Source organism: Phaethon lepturus, unplaced genomic scaffold (assembly GCF_000687285.1).
Source record: "Phaethon lepturus isolate BGI_N335 unplaced genomic scaffold, ASM68728v1 scaffold19914, whole genome shotgun sequence".
In the NCBI taxonomy this organism is placed as follows: Eukaryota; Metazoa; Chordata; class Aves; order Phaethontiformes; family Phaethontidae; genus Phaethon; species Phaethon lepturus.
Window position 1 is genome coordinate 361 of NW_010534226.1, and position 20908 is coordinate 21268.

The 20908-nt window shown below is 49.9% G+C and overlaps 1 protein-coding gene across 1 annotated transcript in view; it reads left to right on the forward strand.

Annotated features, from left to right (window-relative positions):
* AARS2 (alanyl-tRNA synthetase 2, mitochondrial) overlaps window positions 1-16621 on the forward strand; it is a gene marked incomplete at its 5' end in the record, with an annotated part of 16732 nt that extends 111 nt beyond the window's left edge. The window contains 21 exons of the mRNA XM_010285467.1: window positions 1-104; window positions 765-910; window positions 1701-1895; window positions 2432-2576; window positions 3027-3172; window positions 3480-3588; window positions 4194-4232; window positions 4975-5086; window positions 5632-5759; window positions 6501-6651; window positions 8461-8630; window positions 9628-9741; window positions 10153-10266; window positions 10912-11049; window positions 11459-11568; window positions 12688-12796; window positions 14253-14375; window positions 14804-14914; window positions 15746-15829; window positions 15969-16079; window positions 16457-16621. The exon at window positions 1-104 is cut by the window's left edge and continues 7 nt beyond it. Coding sequence (XP_010283769.1) covers window positions 1-104; window positions 765-910; window positions 1701-1895; window positions 2432-2576; window positions 3027-3172; window positions 3480-3588; window positions 4194-4232; window positions 4975-5086; window positions 5632-5759; window positions 6501-6651; window positions 8461-8630; window positions 9628-9741; window positions 10153-10266; window positions 10912-11049; window positions 11459-11568; window positions 12688-12796; window positions 14253-14375; window positions 14804-14914; window positions 15746-15829; window positions 15969-16079; window positions 16457-16621 — 2624 coding nt within the window. The remainder of the gene's footprint in view (window positions 105-764; window positions 911-1700; window positions 1896-2431; window positions 2577-3026; window positions 3173-3479; window positions 3589-4193; window positions 4233-4974; window positions 5087-5631; window positions 5760-6500; window positions 6652-8460; window positions 8631-9627; window positions 9742-10152; window positions 10267-10911; window positions 11050-11458; window positions 11569-12687; window positions 12797-14252; window positions 14376-14803; window positions 14915-15745; window positions 15830-15968; window positions 16080-16456) is intronic.
* Window positions 16622-20908: the final 4287 nt, after the last annotated feature.

The following is a 20908-nucleotide window of genomic DNA, read 5'->3' on the forward strand; positions in this document are numbered from 1 at the left end:
GTGCGGGAGGGAAGCACAACGACTTGGAGGATGTGGGCCGAGATACTTACCATCATACGTTCTTCGAGATGTTGGGGAACTGGTCCTTTGGGGATTACTTTAAGGTGAGGGGATAGGGGGAAATGTAGCCTTTCTTTCAGAGCAGTGCTGTAGTTCTGTGCTGTAGTGCCATAGGACTGTCTGCAGAAGGCATTTTGGTAAGCTCCAAATTACTTCTTGAGAGCTCTGTGTCCTGGAGCAGAGGTAGTCAGCTGGTGTGCTGAATTGCTAAGTGTGCCCTGCAGACTCAGAGTGCTCAGCCTTTCAATGGTGTGAATGTGTACAAATCAAAGTTCTCTGTGTGAATGCCAGTGTTGACCATTTAATACGGTGAAAAGAGGTTTCCAGTTCATTTGATGCTTGTTACTAGAAAGTTTGAAAAGGGAAGAAGGATAAAAGATGCTAGTTGTTTTGCTAGTGAATACATTTTTTCCTTGGAAAGCAAATAATTCATGTAACTCTGCTGGTAAGCACATGGGTGTAGACCATGCTGTGATCCTGAGGGTCTCCCAAAAATTTAGGAACGTCAATTTTCCACAGACAGCAGTGAGCTGTCTCATTCACCTTACCTTCATACTGCTCTTTGCAACATAACCTTAAAATTGGAAAGGGAGAGAGAGCTGAAATGAACTTCTTTGGTGTTTGACTCCCATTCTAAACAACCGTCCTGCATCACTATTGCATGCTGGATTACTGTGCTTAGTTTATGTTCCCTGCCCGCTCAGGAGGAGGCGTGTAGCATGGCCTGGGAGCTCTTGACAGAGGTCTACGAGATCCCCAGAGATCGCCTCTACGTCACCTATTTTGGTGGAGACTCCTCGCTGGGGCTGAGCGCAGATGAGGAGTGCAGGGATGTATGGCTCCGCCTGGGGTAAGTGTGTTAGAGAAGAGGTTCTGAGCAGCAGGTGCTGACATTTCAGTCTCAATAGTCTCCCATTTGCTCTTTAGTTGATGGGAATCAGATAGAGAAGCCAAAAGTTATAGTTTAAACTCATTTTGTTTCTGGTTTGTTTGGACTGTTAAGTCAGCTGGGCTCTGAGTGCTCTAGGGCACTTGACCTTTTAAGCTGTTTCTCATAAGTTATCAGTCTGAGGGGCTGTGTACCTAAGACTGCCTGGATGAAGTGTGTGAAGGTTCTCTGATCCTTTGCTTCCTGTCTATTGTGAGCTGCAGAGAGTACATTCTCCTCTGAAAGCTAGCAATGGCTGCTTCAGTGTGAAGATGAAGCAGTTGCAGAGAGCACTGCTGAGCTTTGAGAGCTTGTTCCAGGCTGTATGCAGGCTTTGAATCCAAGCTTTGTGCCACTGTTGGTGTTCAGCCTTGTCCATTGTGATCAGGTCTTAGCTCTGCTGGAATTCCCTCCAAGGAGGAAGTTGGCTCCACAGACCCAGTGGAGACCCTGTTCTCCATCTGCCAGAGCCAGACTGAGTTTGCCAGCCATTCTGGGCAGTGAGTAGGATCCTGTCTGGTTTGGTCCAGCTTGTTTCTGCTAAGGAAAGTAATTCTGTGTGAACAGAACCAAAAGAATCCTAATATGTTCAGTTATTGAGTTTACAGCAGTCAGAAAGGATTCCTCCCTTCCAACTTTCTCTGTGATCTAGGCTACTGTGTGCTTTGTGTGCGTGCCCCAGTGCTGCTACCTCTGTTGTTTGCCTTTCCAGGGTGCCTGCCAGTCATGTGCTTCCTTTTCCACTGAAGGACAACTTCTGGGAGATGGGGGACACGGGTCCCTGCGGTCCCTGCACAGAGATCCACTATGACCACGTGGGTGGTGGCAGAAATGCTGCCACACTGGTGAACCAGGGCAGCCCTGATGTAGTAGAGATCTGGAACCTGGTCTTCATGCAGTATAGCAGGTAGCAGGCATCTGGCCTGGACTCCACAGCCTTTCACCTTTGTCTGACTCCAAAATCGTACATGTATATTCCCAGACATATCACTGCTTTCCAGGAGACAGCAATACAGGAACAAGCAAGAAGCTGTGGAGATGTGTCCAGTGTGGCTCTCAGTCCCCTTTGCTTTATTTGTTCTATCCTCCTTCAAACTCTGCTGCCTATTCTCCCTCACTGCTGCATCCCAGAGACCTTCTGAGGTCTGTAGCAGCCCAGAGGAATCTGCAGAAGGAGGAGAAGGCCTTGGGCCCCTGTTCAGGAAAGACTTTTTTACCTATGTTACAGTCTATCCTGACTATCAGATGGTCAGATCCTGTCTGCCTGACAGTGCCAAGGCAGACTGCTCATAGTCTTGTCCCTGAGCTTCCTTTTGTTGGGTCACCTGCTGTGTCCATCCCCTGTCACTCTGCCATTCTCTTTGATTTACCTGCTCCTTTTCTTTGCCCCTGAATTGACCCTTGCTTCTCTTTTGCCTTTTATTTTTCCTGGCTGTCTGACAGAGAGGTGGAGGGGAATCTGCTTCCCTTGCCGCAGCACCACGTGGATACGGGAATGGGCCTGGAAAGGCTGGTGACAATTCTGCAGAACAAACGCTCCAACTACGACACAGATCTCTTCACTCCCATCTTGGATGCCATTCACAAGGTGACGGTGCTTCTGCTCAGAGTCATAGCTAAGCAAAAGCTTCTTGAATGCAGAGTGCTTGTCTGGTATCATAGGACAGGCTTCTCTACATATGTTACTGTGTGGTATTTTGAGACAGGAGGTATGTCCAGACTGGTCCAGAGCAGCATTCTAGGGAAACTGGGGAGAATTCCAAATTGGAAATCTGCTGGTATATCAGCACTGCTGATCTGTTTTTCCTCCAAAGTTTCTTAAATTCCTCAGTGCCAGAGCATTGTCTGACCTGTCTTGGGTATGGAAGACTTGGTATATAATGCTCTGGAAGGATTTAATGAGTACATCTTAGATGCACAAGGTTCAGAGGTAGTTGAGAAGCATAATGTCAAGTGTAGCTGGCTGCCTCTTGCGTTAAAACTTTTCCTTCTGCAGCCATTAATTTCTGCTGATCTGTCTCTTTACTTTCTCTTTTAGGGCTGCAGGGGGCCCAGATACCAAGGTCTGGTTGGGGATGCTGATGTTGGGCGTGTGAATATGGCCTACCGTGTGGTGGCAGATCACGTGCGCACCTTGTGCGTGTGCATCACTGATGGCATCTACCCAGGCCTCTCTGGAGCAGAGTAAGGACATGAGGAAATGTCATGGGGTGGAGAAAGTTAGGTCTAGAAAGGAATATGGACAGCCAGTGGAGAGGTTCTGGTGTGAGCCCAATATGAGGAGTGCATGAGCTTTGGGGAGGCAAGAAGGTGAGAGCCTCGAAGAGATTCTGGTCTTGGATGAGTGTAGAGCATGTGGAGCAGCTGGCCTGTGTCAGTAGATCAGGCCAGAGGAAGGAGCTGTGTTGGGGGTGTGCTGGATGTGGGAGCTGGGCAGGGATGCTTACATGGATGCCCAGCTCCTTACAGGAGAACCCTGCCCTGCTTTCAGACTGGTGCTGCGTCGGATCCTGCGCAGGGCTGTCCGCTTTTGCTCTGAAGTCCTTCATGCTCCACCTGGACTCCTGGCCTCCTTGGTGCCTACCGTAGTGGAAGTGCTGGTGAGTAAGAACTGCTGCCTTGGGGTAAAAGAGTATCACATGTCCTACACAGCCCCACATCCCTTTCCTGTACACTATCAGGGGACAATCTTGGATGTGAAGGAGCTCCAGGAGTGTGTATCTGATGCTATGCGTCACAGCAGTCAAAATCTCTTGTCTCCTGATCATTTGTGATGGGTGGAAGGGGACTTAGTGGTACAGTCAGCACAAGTGTGTGTGTGTAAGTGTATGCAAGTGCACGTTGCTGTTTCCCAAGGGCAGTGGCTTCCAAGCTGTCATATCTGGTTAAAGCCATCTGAAATTGGTCCCTGCAAGTACTAAGAGCATCCTAAAAGACAATGTTTTCTTGCTATTGTGAATGGATGTGTTTGCCAAGAGATGCTGTCCAGGGGCTAGCAGATGTGCGTCACGGGGAGATAGCAAGAAGAGGGCAGCTGTAAGTCCCCATGTGATTCTCCCCCTGTGCTGCTGTCCCTGGGGCCATGCACTGGGTCTCCTTTCACACTCACCTGACTAAGAAACAGCTGTAATGCTTGTGGCATGCTGTGAGATTCCGTCGAGGAAGATGCTGAGGATGTTGTCACTAACTGAGGCTCACTCCACAGGGAGATGCCTATCCAGAGCTGACAAAGAATGCAGACCAGGTGAGCAATGAGGAATCCTCTCTCTTATCTTTGTGAGGCACTGCTCTCAGGGGTAGAAATCAGACCTTCCTTGGGACTTGGCTGGGGGAGTTTGCATAGCCTCCTCCATAACCATGCTTTCGTGGGTGGGCTGAGATGTGCTGGGAACATGTTTGTATCCTGGGCACAAGAAGTATCTGTGGCAGATTTCCTTGTGGGAGCTCTACTAGATCCTTACCAGGGCCTGCTTGTCCTGCTATAAGGCAGCTGTTGCTCTTAAAAAAAGCTGGGGTAGCCCTTTTGTTGAGTGCAAGTACAGCCTGTCCTAGCCTGGATACCTTTTGTCCAAAGTGGATTGGTTTAAGGCTAGTCCTAGCTTGCTTCTGCTGACAGCAACTGTGACAAGCAATTTCTCTGGGTGTTCCAGCCATGCAATTTTAATTGGGTCACAGACATGAATGTCTGACAGGGAGCATTTGTCAGCCTCCAGCCTTCCCCAGGTGGATGGTCAATATTTCCTTGACAGGAATGGTGATAGGAGGCACAATGACTTTGTCACTGTTTAGTAATGCGTTAGAGCCGTGTTGTGATGGATACTTACAGAATAAAAAGCCTGGTTCAAGCAGATGCAGCACCCCTGTTAGACACCTGCTTGATGTGCTTTGGGCTGACTGTAGCAGGGAGCCCAGTGGTAGGAGGGCTGAGCTGAGCTGGAGAACTCTCTGGGGTGTTGTGGCTAACCCTTATGCTGATCCTTGGGCAGATGATGGATATCATCAATGAGAACGAGGCAGCTTTTCTGTCCTCCCTCGAGCGTGGGAGGCGCATCATTGAGCGGACAGTGCAACAGATGGAGCCCTCCACAAATTTCCCAGGTGTGTCTCCCTCCTCTGACAAGCTGCACTTAAAGATGTTTTGATCCAGGTCCTCGCAAGCATTGCAGCCAAAACTGTGGTGGATGTCCGCCTCCCCAATGTGTTTCAGTGACCTTGTAGCCCTGGGCAGAGGAGCAGATGTTGCTCCTTTTTTCACATTGCATTTGTTTTCTAGTACGTTGTTCTCACAACAAACTAGGCACCAGGCAAGTTAAAAACATTCCCTTGTTGCTTTATTGGCTGATTAACTAGGGCCTTGGAAGACACAGCTGAAAGAAGGAGCTCAGGACTCAATCAGAGCAGCTACCTGTCTAGATGTGCTGCGCTGAATTTAGCAGGGATGGGGCTGTGGGGCATTGTTAATACTCAGTCCCATACAAGAAGAACTGCATGACTTCTCTTGCCCATTACCAGTGCAGTTGCACACAACATAGGGAAATCCAGTTACCAAGGCACACACTAGTTTGGTCACATCCAAGCAAAGCTTGAGATGCCTTTGCTTTCTGTGTTCACACAGAGTTCATGTCCTTCTTTTTGTCCTGCAGCTGAAGTAGCCTGGTCTCTCTGTGGGAATTTGGGATTCCCTCTGGATCTGATTGACTTGATGCTTGAAGAAAAGGGGATCAGTTTGGATTCAGATGGTTTTAACAAACTTGCTCTGGAAGATGCGAAGGTAAGAGGCAGACTCACCTTGTGAGAATAATCCAGAGCCTTCCCTCTCTCCTGTGAGCATGGAGGCAGAATTCCTTTCGCTGCTGAGGCTTTTTGGATGCACCACAGAGCCATGTGCTTTTCCCCTGAAGGGGCAGTGGGTCTGAAACAGCAGTGGAGTCACAATGCCTTTGCTTTTGAGTGTAGGACTGAGAAGTACTGGCTGGTGATTCTCTTCAGATCAGTAGAAGTATTTTATGATGCTGACTGTTGCTGGAGTGGAGGTTATCATAGGATTATATAGGTTAGGAGTGTCCTCTGTCAGTCATGTAGTCCAACTCCTCACACAAAGCAGAGCCAGCTTAGATAGCCCAAACAGCAAGTGATTTATGAAGAGTTTACAAAACCTCTTTGGTCTCTGTAGTGCTGGAAGACTTGCACTGCCCATCCTGTGCAGTAATCAGTTCAAGACCTTGCTCTTGTGAGCTTTAATGGCATGGAAGTTTCACAGCTGCACCGCAAGCTGTGCAGGGAGGGTTGCGTTAGCTGTTGGTTATGGCCTGCCTCAAAGCTAGCACAGGGTGGTATTGAGTGCTTGTGGGGTTTGAGTGAATGGGGCTGGTTTAGCAGTAGCCTCCATCAGCCTGGATCTAAATAAGCCTTTTCCAGGAAGGTGGAAGTTGTTCCTAGCTTTATAGCTCCAGTTATCTGTTTGAGTGTCCTCAGGTATCCCTCAACTAATTGTGCCTTTTCTGCGCTGTAGCGGAAGGCTGGTGGCCCACAGGCAGGACAGCTAGAGGACACAAACACGCACCTTGATGTGCACTCGCTGGCTCAGCTGCGGAGCAGCAACGTGCCTGCTACTGATGATTCTCCAAAGTATGCCTACATACTTGGGCAGCACGGGCAGTACGGTAAGTGGCCAGGTCCTGTCTGTAGTGCAAGCTCTGCCTGAGGGTGCTGGAATCCCTCACAAGGCTGCTTTTACTCCCTAACCTCATGCATGCAAAACATGTACTTTGTGGTTCAAACCTGTCCACCTGGTTGCTTGCATCTTTTCTCTGCCCCTGTACCTCACTCCATAGTAAGTGCTTTTCTTACTGCTGTTGGTGTGTCCCCAGGAAGGCTCTGGGCTAGTGAGAAGTCTGTGAGCTCTGTGTTGGTATTACTGTGCAGTGGTGAAGCGGGGACTGTTGATTTCTGCCAGAGATGAGTCTGTCCCCCACAATTAGGCTTCAGGGTGTGAGTGCTAGGGAGAATGAAGAATAATTATGGAAAGGGTTTAGGTGGTCGTCTAAAACAGTGCACTTGCTATTTCTTTGGCAGACCACTAGATGCCAGTGCAGGCTTTTTATCATTTAGGGCAACTGGGGTTGCTGGTGCTCTAGGGAAAGCATAAAGCTAAACCACAGAGGGTAAAAGGTGGTATGGCTGTCACAAACAATTAGAGATAGCTGTGTACAGCCAGCTCCCTCTTACCCAGTGTGCTGGTGGCAACCCACACTAAGCAGAAAGTGAGGCACTTCAACCTATATATACACCATGGTAAGAGCACAATGGAGGAAAAAAGCCCAGCAGTGACATTGGCAGGAATCTCCAAGCTAGCACTGTCCCACCTCCTGAGTCTCTGAATCATGGAATAATTCAGGTTGGAGGGGATGTCTGGATGTCCAGTCTCTTGATCAAAGGAGCATCAGCTTCACAGATGGATCAGGTTGCTCAGAGCCTTGTCCATTTAAATTTTCAGTATCTTTAAAGACAGAAATCCCACAGCTTCTCTGTTCCCTGTTCTTTATCACTCTTAGTTTGAAAAGGTTTTTTTTTCTTTACGTACAACCAGAATTTTCTGTGCTCTAGATGTAGTCTCACAAATGCTAAATAGGGGTGAATAACCACTTTCTCTGAGCTGCTGGCTATGTTGGTGTTCACACAGCCCAGCAGGCTTCCTTGCTGCAAGGGCACCCTGCTGACTTGTGTTCAGCTTGCTCCTGAGGACCTCAAGGTTTCTGTCAGTCTGTTTCTGTAGCCTGCTGACATGCTTCTGAAAAGCAGCTCTGCTCTTCAATGTATCAACCAGTCCCCACCAATTCATTGCTATGTACAAGCAGGATATCCCATTTTGTTTTGGATGGTCATTAATGAAGATGTTAAATGGTGTTGGCCCCAAGTAGCTCTACTACTTACTGAATATCGGTTGAACATTGAACTGTTCAGCAATTTTCTGTGGGCCCAGCTGCCCTGTGGTCCACCTGTCCAGTCCATGTTGCCCAAATTTGGCTTCAAGGAGCCTACAGGAGAGTGCATTAGAAGCTTGCTACATCAGGGAAGGTGACACCCCTGTCTTCCCTTGTCCACCAAGGCTGTCATCCGTTCATAGAAGGCAGGCAGGTTGGCCAAGCACACAGTGTAGTAAGATGCAGATGTGTCTGTGCCACATCTTGTTCTATCAGGCTCATGTGGAGCCAGATCGGGCGTCGCTGCCTGCTTACCTGCTACCCAGTGGGTCTGTCACTACATAAGTGAGGGGTACTTAGTTCCAAATAACAGATCCTTTGTCCTTTCTGGCAATAGCTGTTCCTCTCCTATCAAGGCAAAGGAAAGTGCCAGCTTTCAGTATAGACTGGGTGTTGGCAGGGTTGGCATGGGGAAGCAACCCCTCGTTTCATGTTGCAATCTGACAGGGTGTTATGCACTAATGGCTGCCATCTTCTTCCCCTTGACAGAGTTCAGCCCATGCCAGGCCACTGTCCTGATGCTGTACAGAGGTCAGTCTCTCCAGAAGGAGGTTGGGGCAGGGCAACGCTGTGGTGTCATCTTGGACAGGACTAACTTCTATGCAGAGCAGGGTGGGCAAGCCTCTGACCAAGGCTACATGATACGATTAGGACAGCAGGTAAGCCCCTTTGCTGCCTGAACTCAAGGCAGCCATGGATAGTAAGGCCATGCAGACTTCCCCAAGTGATGCGCTGTTTTCCTGTGTTAATTTGCAAGCTGCTGACTCTTGACAGTTCCCTTGGCTGGGGTGGGTTGGTGGGGTGAGGAAGAAGCAGCAGTAACTTCAGAGGTGTACTTGCTGCTTTGGTTGTTTCTCTCAGCCCTTTGTAATTTCTTCTTGCTGGGGAAGTGTAAAGTCTTCTTGGGTCTCCCTTCAGTGTGCTGCACTCTCACGAGCTTGGGGTTGCAATGCAGAGAGATCAATGATCAGAGAGTCCAAGAGCTGAGTAACTTATCTCTGTCCAGTCCTGGGCAACTGCAAGGAGTGCCCAGCCTGAGACCCAGTTCAAAAACTCTTATCCCTCCCAAAAGCAACAAGGAGGACCTCCACTTCTGCAGCATGTTCCTGCAAGTTTGCCAGAGGGAGAGCTTTGACCCTGTCCTAGGAAGTTACATGGGGTGCAGCTTTTTCTCCCTCTCACATTTTCAGCTTTTGAGAATCACTGCTGGGCATTGATGCTGCCTTTTTAGCCTTCCAGAATGTGATAGTGCCTTGCTCGGCACTTCTCCCCAAGCTGAAGCAGGGATGAATTTTCTCTTGCCGGCCCAGTGAGGCAAAAATGGCACCTTGGATGCCTGAGACAGGTGCCTTGTCAGCTGCTGTCCATTTTCTCATGAACAAGGATCCTCATTAGGAAAATTCATCACTACAGGTGGTGTTGCTGCCGCTCCACTGCAAGCTGGCAGCATCAACATGTGCAGTGAGTGACTGGGTGCAGGGCAGCTCTGAGGCACTTGGTTACATTTGCAGCAGGCTTGTCCATTCTTTTCCCAGCCCATCCCTGTCTTTTAGGGATCAATGGTAGTTGTGTTTCCCAGTCAGATCAAGCAGGCAGCTAGTATAGGTCTTTGGATGTTCCCTGTGTCCTAACTCATCTTTCTGTGTCTCTGCTCAGGACATACTCTTTCCAGTAGAGTCAGTTCGTCTCTGTGGTGGTTATGTGATCCATGAGGTCACTACTGTGGAAACCCTGTGTGCTGGGGACCAAGTGCAGCTCTTTGTGGATGAGGTGATAACTTACTGCTCCTAGTCTTTTTCTAGCCTTGCTTTGAGTCCTGTGACATCCTGAGTAATCTGGGCACAACAGAGCCTTGTCTCTTGAATTCCTGAGACTGCTCTTCATTGTGATGTGCAGTGGGAAGGACACTGCACAAGTAACTCCATAATCTTCTGTGACCCAGTGGTCTGTCCAGAAGTCTATCCAGCCTACCCTTTTCTCTTTTACAGAGGTGATCCCACAGGACAAGAAGTTAGATCTGCCCTGTGACATAAATTAATCTGACAGCTATGCACCCATTGCTTTTCCTCCCATCTTCTCCCATCCCCTCACATGCAGCCTTTCCCTTATCTCTTCATGCCATCGCTGCTCCCCTGAGCTGTGGAGAACCAGCACCCCCTGCCAGCTTGTCTGTGCTTTCAGGCCCGGCGGCTGGCCTGCATGACGAACCACACTGCTACCCACCTGCTGAACAACACAGAGCAACGAGGGTCCCATGTGACAGCAGAGCGGCTGCGCTTCGACTTTGATACCAAGGTGCTCTGTACTTCTCTTTTTCTTGTTCTTGGCAGTACCAACATCCCATTATGGACCTTCTCTCCAGGGATTTTTCTCCTCTCACCATAATCGCTCCTTTAGAGATAGGTCACATTTTATCTGAGCAGTGAATTGGCCCTCTGGAGATGACTGGCTCTGCTTTGCATTGACCTGACTCTGAGGTGGGCTTGCTGAGAATATGAATGGGAGTCAGAGGGGAAGGGATTTAGCAAGGCCAGTGGACATGGGGCTGACCTGAGTAGTGTAAAGGGGTCTCAGAGATTCACCAACTTGGCTGTAGCACGCGTCTGCTGTCTGTGCTGGTCATCCAGGTGAGAGGGGTTTGGAACTGAAAGTTGTTGGATCAGGCTGAGTACTGACCCTGGTAACCTGTCATTCATTGCAGCATCTCTCTTGAAGAGTTTGGTTGATGCTCTTGGACCAAAAATCCTTATCCCTTATGGGAGGAGTGGGCAGGAGGGTCATGATGTTCACAATTCGCTTTTACAAGTAGGGAAGGTGAGACACAGTGGGGAGAGTGGTGTGTCCAAACTGAGTTGCCTGGGGATCCTGCCCCAGTTCTCCTTCCTTTGTTCTGTACCTCTCAGGAGGATTCTCCGTAAGGTGGCTGATTTACTTCATCAGGGCCCTGTGACTGTGGAGCAGCTGCAGCAAGTGGAGCAAGTCGTCCAGGATGTGATCAAACAAAACAAGGTTGTGCATATGGCTGAGGTCCCACTCACACTGGCCAGAAGAGTTCAGGGACTCCGTGCAGTGGATGAGGTATGATGGGATGGCAGCGCCCATCTTCATGAGCCTTGTCCTTCAACAGGAATCATCTGGGTTGCAAGTAGTGTTGATGCAACAGGTTTCTGCAAGGGAATTGACTCTCAAAACTCAGGAAGGAAATAGGACATGGAGGAGATCTCGGGAGCACTGTGTTGTAAAACGTGGAGGCTGGTGATGCATAGGCTTTCTGCTCATTTCTTTGGACCGAAAGCTTGTAGTGTCACCCAGTTGTTTCTTTCTCCCCATGGTGGCTGGTTGTGGGGGAGAAGCAGTGCTGCCCCTGACTCTGGGGCTACTCCAGAAGAGGGCAAAAGTGAGGCAGAGACCTGAAGCCATGTAGTTAGTCTGTAAGTGGCCCTGAAGGACCATGTAGTTAGCTGCTGATCCCTGTCTCCTCTGTCAGGAGTATCCAGATCCGGTGAGGATAGTGTCCCTGGAGGTCCCTGTGGAGAGCATGCTGACCTGCGACTCTGAGGCTGCAACGCGGACCTCTGTGGAACTCTGCTGTGGGACGTAAGTGACTTCTACTTGCAGTTAGAAGGTGTTTTTGTGGGCACTGGTGGCTGAGGTAGAGACATTCTTGCAAGCTCCACTCCCTGTGCAACTAAGTTTCCTCACCGAAAAGATGTTGTGAGGACAGAATGGCCTAGTTACAAAGCTTCGGAAGTCCTAGAGAGAGAGAGAACTTCAGTGAAATGCAAAGCATTTTTCCTTGCTTCATAGTCTGAAACTGACCTGGAAGCCACAGGGCACCAGCAGAGTGTGGGGAAAGGGGTATGTGGCCTGTCACATCAGAGTTACAAGGCTTTGGCTTTGGTGTTGCAGGAGGGCTGGGGACCCAGCAGGAGACTCTGAGATGGTTGTGAGATCCTGAGACCACTCTGATTATTTTCATTACTTATCTTTGTCCTCTTTTGCTTTTAGCAGTAATGAGAGTAGAAGAAGAGTTAATCAATGTTAGGACAATGCTGACACAAAAAAAACCCAAGAACAAATTGGCCTTTGAGTAGATTCAGTTGAAAATGGGCAAGTTTCTAGTCATGAGATCATTCTTGTGGGAGTAGTGGGACAAGAACCTGCATGGAAGTAGAGATGATCAATTCTCGTGAAGCTGTCTGAAATGATTACTTGTGGTAACAGAACCCGAGACAGTGTTAGTGTTCATATCCAGTGTTGAATAGCCAAGAAGGAACGGGGAGGTTGTCAGTGCCCTGTGACTGCACAGCTACCCTGTGACTGGAGTCTGTGGGCCAGTCTGTGAGCTGGCCTGTCAAGAGAATGGTGGAGTTGGAGGAAAAAAATACTTTCCACAAGGTTCAGGAGCAGCTGAGTAGAAGAGAAAAATCCCAATTCATCCCACCGCTGAAGGAAAGGAGAGGAAGGCAAGGAAGAACTTGGCTGTTACCTGCTATTTGACAGCAGCCTGCTGGGCAGATGCCACAGAGGTTGCTCTGGAGTAGCCTCAACTCTTCTGTCTCTTGCCTGACAGGGATTTTAGGAATGGGAAAGGATTGAAGCTATTGGGATTGGGAGAGGCTGCTAGACTTGAGACTTGTCTAAAAGGAAAGCAAGCTTCCTGATTTCTGTTCCCAGAGAGAAGCTTGTTTTCTTTCCTGTTCTCTGACTTTGCAGGCACCTTCTACAAACAGGAGCTATCGAAGATCTGGCAATCATCAGTGAGCGTCAGCTTGTTAAAGGGATTAGCCGTGTCATTGCAGTGACAGGGGGACAAGCCAAACAGGTAAGAAGTGGGGAACTGAGATTTCTGCCATGTTAAGGCAATGCCAGAAGGACCCAACTTTGTAGAGTCCTGCTTAGACAATTAGCTTCCCCCTGCTTTGGCTGAAGCCTCCCTGCTATGCCTCATCTGGCTTCCTCCTTCACCCCTTGGACACAGCTCTGCTGCCGTACCTGACTATTCACCTCCACTTTCCCCTGTCCTACTCTCTTGTCTCCTTGACCTTCATTCCTCCCCTCAGACCCCCTTTTCCAAGATAGGAACTTGGCACAAAGTATCAGGAAGCCTCTAGACTATAAATTTCAGTCCCCAGGTAGGTATTTAAAGGTGTGATCCTTTGTGTTTTGGTTTCACCTCCTGCCTAGCACAGTTGGATTTGCACTTGATGGTTACAGGGCTCTGGTCTCATTCTTACAGCCCTTTTGCTTCTTTTCTTTAGTCTTTTTCCTGCTAAACTGTGGTTCTTGTCTGGATGGGTCTGTATAAAAATAAGCAACCTATTATTGTGTCCGTGAGATCGCTGTGTCCTTTGAATATCTGGAAGTGTCAGGGGCCCTGCAACCTTGCCCGCTTCCTTTAAGGCTGCAGTCAGACTAGAGTGAGTCACTGTCAGTGGAGCTGGGAAGACTAAAGGCAAAGTCCACCCCTGCAAATCTGTTGCTTTTTGGCTGGCTGTCCCCTGTGCATCTGTGTCCCTAGCAAGGCTTTTCTTGGTGCAGAGGAATGAAAAGCTGCAGGGCACATCTGTATGCTTTGCTGGAAGTGCTGACCTGGAGAGCCCCCGCGAGGAGCTGCATGCATGTGTTAATCAGACAAGGGAGACTGCAGGCATGAGGGACTGACTTGAAACATGGGATGTGTATCCTTGGTCGGCAGAGCAGTCTTCACTGTCCACAGCTTTTCGTATATACTCTCTGCTGTCTTTGTCTGAAGTCTAGCAGGACCATCACGGGCATGAAGATCTGGCAGAGAGCAAATGCTCCAGAAAAACTTTGTATTAGCTTTTTTATTAACGGTAGCATTGGTGTTGGGGAAAGCAATAAGAAATGCACCAAGACCAGCTGAACTGGTCCTCAAGAAACGTGCTTGAACAGCTAATGACTTTTCTTTAGATGCATTTGCTAATGAAAAAAAGAGCACTGAGAAGTAAATGGGGCTTCCAAGTTTTTCTTATTGAAATCATGATGATTTGGTGTGAGGTACTGAGAAAACATAAATGCACAACAGCATGGTCCCCTGAGTGTGTCCAACTAGTGTTGGTTGCAGATCTAAAGAGGAATGTTCTATTCCAGAGTCTCTTGGGGACAATCAATCTTAAAACCTCTGTCTGTAGGTGTCTTTCCACTAGATCCTGAGCAGTGCTTCAGTGGTTATGACCCTGCTGCCTCCCCACTTTCTCTATCCCTGTTCATCCTTTCTGTTGCTGCCTTTGAAGCGTTCTCTCCCTCCTTCTCTCCAGGCCCGGGAAGTAGGCCAGTGCTTGGCTATGGAAGTGGACTCTGTCTGCCTACGAATGAAGCAGAGGAGCACCTCTATTCCTGAAATGGAGAACCTCTCCAAAGAAGTGGGCAAGTTGACCAAAGTAAGAATCATGCTGCTGTACAGAAAGATCCCAGTATGGACTCTATACACTTGAGGCACATGACTTCTTCCCTACCAGGTTCACATCTTACCATGGTCAGTAGCAAGAGCATGTTGCTACCTGTTGGCACCACTTTGGGTGCAAAGTTTTCAACCAGTGTCTAGGTGCCTCTGTTGCAGATGACCTGCTGCCAGGGGGAATATGAGAGAAGACAGTGGTTGGGAGGGTAAACCAGTGAAAAAGAGTTCCCAGGCTTTAGATATGCAGCTGAAAAGAGAAAGCTACACACCACAGTGACTGGCTGGCCTGATCCCAGATCCTCCTATATCCCTGTGTGAAGAGGCCAGGCTCCAGCCTGACCTCCCAGAGAACTAGTAGTTTATTTCTACGTACAGTTTAGTGTCCTTACATAGCAAATTGTTTTGCAGGTCGTGGCTAACACTGCGATGCCCCAGTGGCAAAGAAAAGAACTACAGACTATTCTCAGAGCGCTGCAGCGAACAGCCAACACGGCCATCAAGAAACTGGAGTTGCAGCAGGTACTGTGGCAGCAGCACACTCACTTGCAGCCTGCTAATAGCACTGTGTGATATACACTAGTGGACCTGGTGTCTCTGTCACACTTCACAGCCACTCAAGTTACTAGGGTCCCATTAGAAGGCAGAAGAAAGCGGGTACAATCACACACAGTGCAACACAAGCCCTTTGTTGGGTTGATTTCACTGGCATTAACCAGGGCCATCACTTAAAATGCAGTGAATGACTGACTGGACTTTTGGCATTAGCAGAATCCCCGTGTCTCTCTGCCTGTGAGGATGGAGAGCCCTGCATCAGCACTTTTGGCAAACACCAACAGGTGGATAGGCATAACTTTGCTGTTCATACATGGAGAAGATGAGGTGGCCCTGAAAACTGGCTTTACAAGGTCACTCAGTAAGGCAGGACAGAGCCTTTCTCCCACCCATATGGGTATTGCTAATTTACATGATTACATTAAAAGCCCTTTGGAAATGCTTATTCGTGACTTAGTGTTCTCAGCAAGAACTATTCTTTTCTTGAAGTAGGAGCATCTTGGCACAGGAGCCTGCCTGAGACAACTGGTGATGTGTAGGTCGAGGAGACAGGCTGGGGACCGAACAGGTCACTGTCTATTCTACATTTCAAAGGGGTTCAACTCCGCTTGCTTTTGAGGAAGGAGGATTTTACAGATCTTCATGTGGAGATTTCAGTCTGACGGTCTTCTGCTAACATACATCTCCCCTCTGTCCCACAGAGCCGCACTTCCATTCCCTGTGTACATACGTTGCATATGTATATCCCCATCCAGCCCACCCTGTAGCCTCTCAAGTGCTGTGTGTTTCCTCCTCCAGGCTGAAGAAAAGGCACAAAGCTTGCTAGCAAAACATTGCAATCAACCTCTCATCATTGATACTGTCCCAGCTGACTCCCTCTCTGTGAGTAATCCACATTACTTGTTGGCCCAGCGATACCTCAGGTGCTGCATACAGTAAGAGGGAGCTGCTGGGCACGTTGTCTGCTGCATGCCAGTTTCCTTTTCTGTAGCCTGACCCCTCTTCTCCCTGAATCTCCTAGATCCTAATGAAGGTAGTGAACCAGCTGTGTGATAAGTCTCCTGGCGCATCAGTCCTGCTGCTCAGCCCTCAGGTTTCTGGTGAAGTGCTCTGTGCCTGTCAGGTGTCCAAGGTAAGCAGAACTCTGGTAGAGACACAGGGAACCTGTGTTCAGTAGGTCCCAGGAGGGAGGCTTGTCCTGGTATTCTGCCCAGCGGTCATGGTTAATCACTCAGGGGTAGGACCTGAGATGACCATACTAGGACCAGATACGCTTTCAGTCTTTGATGGGCACAGAGATATTCCTGGATCCTCCAGACCGTGTTTGCCCAGGGGGCAGGACACAGCATTAACATGTAAGCTCAGCCTTTGTGGTCCTCCCAGTCATGACTGCCTCAGGTTAGTGAGGGCCCACGCTGGGTGAGGAGAGAACGTTGTGTTACCTTTCATTCCTTCAGACTGCTGAGTGCTCCACAGCCCAAATTACTTTTCTCTGTGTCTCCTCCGCAGAACTGCCTCCCTGTGTTCTCCGCTGCTGACTGGGCCATAGCTGTCTGTACACAGATGGAAGGGAAGGCAGGAGGCTCTCCCGTCGTCGCTAAGGGCAGTGGAAATGCCAAGGGCATGCAGGGAGCCCTGACTACTGCACTGGAGTTCGCTCAGAGTAAACTCTGAAATAACTGTGATGCTTTGATGGCAGGACAGCTGTATGCAGCCCAGCTGCAAGCTACATGGACACTTGATGCAGAGCACATGTTACAAGCTGCTGATCTGAAAGGTTTAGCAGCTTCTATACAACATGGCTGCAACTACTGCATTGGAGCATTTGGCTTCTGGCCATCAGGGATCAGCAGAGACCCCACTCCTGATCCCACTGACAGAACAATGCTGCCTGTTCTCAGGGGGCATATGGGGACTGAGCCTCAGAAAGCACCAGGTGCAGCAGCAGGTCCTCGTCCTTCTGGAACAGTGGAGTTCTTGCCACAAGACTAGCACTGAGAGGCTCCATGAGAGCATGGGGAGATGGCACAGTGTTATCCTAAAGCCATTAAATGGTAGAGAGTGTTTGATCCTCTGATGTTTCTTGTTAGATGCATCTTCTTTTTTTGCTTTGCCCCTGCTCTGTTCTGGCAAAGGTTTTTTTTCTGTCCGTGCAGCCTCACAAGTCAGCACGCACTCTTGTAAACAGTCCCATCCTACTGCAGAACTCGGGACACCCCTCTGATTAAAAATGCTACTGTAGTTTAGAAAGGGGGAGTGTCCCACCCCTACTTGTGGGCTCAGCTTTTTTAGCCTATGTTTGTTAGGCTACACAACAAGTAATACTAAAAGCTAGTCCTTAGTACTGAAGCACCAAGGGAGCAAAAGGGAACCAAGGGAAGCACAGTGATGCTGATGGATGGGGAGCAGGAAATGGCTATCACACAGATAAGGATTGGTGAAGAGGGTGTAGTGGGGATCGGCCCAGTCTCATAATGAGAGACTTGCTCTACTTAGCTGTCGGTGTGAGGGGGAGAGGGTGAATAGCTGCTGTGAGCAGAGCCTCCTCTCCCTTCTCTCATCAGTGAACAACTCACCTGGGGGGAAAAAGGGAGGTGGAGTTACAGGCATCACTAGAGGGCAAGGGGTTTTCTTCCCTATCTCAGTGGCTGTACAGCCCCATATCTCATATGTGGTCCCTAAGACTCCTCAGCTTTGCGAAGTGCTAGTAAGCTGGTTTTGTGCTTGGCTAAGTGCCTGATATAAATAACAGGACTTGGAGGCAGAAGGAATGGGGAGCCTTTAGGTGCTGGTGGTGCTCCCCACTATCCTCTGCTCCCCCAAAGTGTTGACAGCTACAATTGTAGCAGGACTGTAGTCATTCTCATTCAGTAAATGCTACTTCCAGCCAGAGAACTTAAAGCAGGACGTGTTGCAGAGGGGGCTATGAGCCAAGCTCCCTGGGCATCTGCCCTTGCTGCCAAGAGTTCAGCCATCAGAGGGGTGCGCAGGCCTGTTTCTTTCATCACCCTGCCAGCGGGACAGGTTGCTGCTCACCGCAGACCCTGCCTGCATTCCCATACATTGCAGCAGAGCAGCTCAGTACTTTCTCAAATTTCTTTCCATTTCTAGATGCAGAAATGCTGCTGGTGCTCATAACATCTCTGCAAGGAACCTGAGCACAGGGGAGAGCTGGAACATCCAGCCCAGCACTTCAGGGACCTTGTGACAAGGCTGGTAGGGTGCTGGAGAGGGAGCTTGGAGTCCAAGGGGATGGTTCTTGATGTCAGTCGAAAGCAGTGTTAGTGCCTGGTGTTGCATAGTTTCTGTGTTTCACTTGGGCCACAGTGCTACCAGATGCAGGGAGGGAAAGGGGTGCCCTGCCTTACTGGGAAAGCACTTTCCCGGGGTGCTTTTGTGTTACTGTATTAATAGCTAAACAGGAGAGGATGTCTCTTTTTGGTATTGGAGAGTTGGTGTGAGGAGGAGAGGAATGCTGCATTGAGCTGCTCTTCCACCATGCTCCAAAAGCAAACCCTGAGCTTACCAGCAGCAGCCTTATGAAATTAACCTCCTTTGACCTGGCTTTTTAACTTAAAAAACACTGACCCCTTGTAAACTCTTGCCCAGCTCCTTAAGGGGCAGGGGTCTGTGCATTGACCTTCAAGGTAATGCTTTCACTGACAGGGAAGTTGAGCTCCCCTCGTCATTCTGTCACAGAGCCAAGGGCTGTTGCCGCAGAGGCAAGCGGAGCGGTGGCCCTTGGAAGGAGGTCCATCTCTGCTGCGGGAGCTGTTGGGCTTTCAGCACTGTGCAGTGAGTGGGCAGCAAAGGCCTGATGGCTCAGCACCCCAGCTCTGCTCCCCGCTCCTATGTCCTGTGGGAAAAGTGTCTCCCTGCTCTCAGGGTGACAGACCCAGCCCTACAGTGAGAAATAAGCCCCCACCCCCCAAGCAGGGGCACTAGGGGAAGGCTTAATGACCCTGCAGCTGATTCCAGGCCCTTTGGGGAACAAAAAGGTGTTGGTTACATGACAGCAGTTAGAGCTGGTGGAAGGTGGGCGATGAGGAAGGTCCACCCACAGCCTTACACTGCATGCACGCCAGCCAGCCAGGATTATAGGGCTCCTAAAGCAAAGTAGGGGTGTCAGTGTAGCCATCCTGTGTGGGGTCTGTGGGTGGTCTTGGGTGACCTCTGCAGCCAGGCTTTCCAGAAGGCAGCCCAGAGTGGCAGGCGGCTGCTGAGGACAAAGTCCCACAGCTCATCAAGCAGCTCTGGAGGTGGTGGCAGCACATCTTTGAGCAGGGGGCACTCAACCACCTGCTCAGCCCTCCTCAGCTTCTCCATGCCCATGGCTACGTGCAGGGTCAGCTGAAAGACCTGCTCAGGCTGGGTGGGATTGCTCTGCAACAGCCATGCACCATGTGGCAAGGGCCAATCCTATACCATCTCCACACCAGTTTGGTATCCACGTTCTTCAATTTCTGCACCTCCACCTGGAACTGCAGCCTCTTCTCTGCACCTCCAGCAGCCCAGCTCCCCCTGCACCCAGGAGTGCTGCATCTCCCACACCACCTTCCTATAAATGTTAAAAACCACCAGGAGAGCGAGCAGGGCTGCTGCGATGGCCCTGGCTCTTCTCCTGCCTCAGCCAGGGCAGTTGTGGGGGAACCTTGCAGCTTGGAGCCCATTTTCTTTCTCCTCCTTGGCTGCTCTTGGCCTTTCTGGGCATGAAATTCAGTATTTTCTTTCTTTTTCTGAGCCTGGGAGGGTTTAAGTGGATCATCAATGAGGTCACAACATAACCAAGTCATGATCTTACTATATCTCATAAGCTCAGTAGTACCAAACCTGCTCTGTAACTGAAAAAGAAAAAGAATCTTGTACCAAAGAGTAGTTTTGTGGAGGCTTTTGTGATGCCCATATCACCCCGGGCTGGCAAAGTGGGTTGCTGCAGTAGAAATGCTGGTTTTTGAACCGTGGCCATGCCAGGCCATCGCTGGTGCTAGGAGACAGGATTTCCTGCTGTCCTCCTGGCAAGCCCCCAGTGCACAGACTTACGTCCCGTCCTCCCCTTTCCCTGCCACGGAAGGACAACTCCTTCATGTCCCGTGCTGCAGCCGCCGTAGCTGCCATGTTTCTGCCTGGAACACCCTGCGTTTCAGTGGTGGGTCAAGTGATGCTCAGCTGGGAGGGCTTGAGGGAATGAAACATGAGTTTTAAATGTAGTTCTCTGGCCAAAATAGCAGCCTACATTCCCTTACAGTCATCAGGGATCCAAGGTGTGAGCAGTACCCCGGGCACACATCTGCAACTCCAAACGTGCGCTCACAGAAGGGACGGCAGGAAGCGTGAAACTAATTAAAGAGATGATGCTTTTTTTGCTGTGAACAGGTGCTGTCAGGTTGGCAACACCTCCGTAAGTCCAGATGGACCCCAAGGTCCCTTAAGGGCACGTGCAATGCAAGGGTTTGCCAGTCCCAATCCCAAGCAACTACCTGACTTTAGCAAAAGGGGAGCAGAAGGTACACACTTGTCTCTTCTCTCCTGCTTTGCTTCAGGAGCTTCAGTCTCGATCGCCTGGGCTGCAGAGTGGGAGGCTGGCACGCAGTGCCTGAGAGAAGCCCGGCTCTCCTTAGCACCCCTGCCACCCCCAGCCCTGGGGCTGGCTGCCGTAGGGACCCGAGGCTCTGCACCCCAGATCCTGTGGGACTCTCTGCAGGAAGGTGCTTGGGATCATAGCAATGGTAGCGGAGCTGAGCCACACAGAGGATGCCGAACACCTGCTGAGCCACAGGCTCAAAAGCCGTGGGCCTTGATCCCTCGTGGCTGAGGCTGAGCATCTCACGAAGACACTGAACGTGACGCAGCATGTCCAAGCCGAGCTCTGCAGGGAGGGAGAGCAGCTCAGGGGCTGGTGCAGGGAATCAGAGCACAGCTCCTCCCCTGCTGGGACACCTCATCCCTGCCACTGGTGCCTGC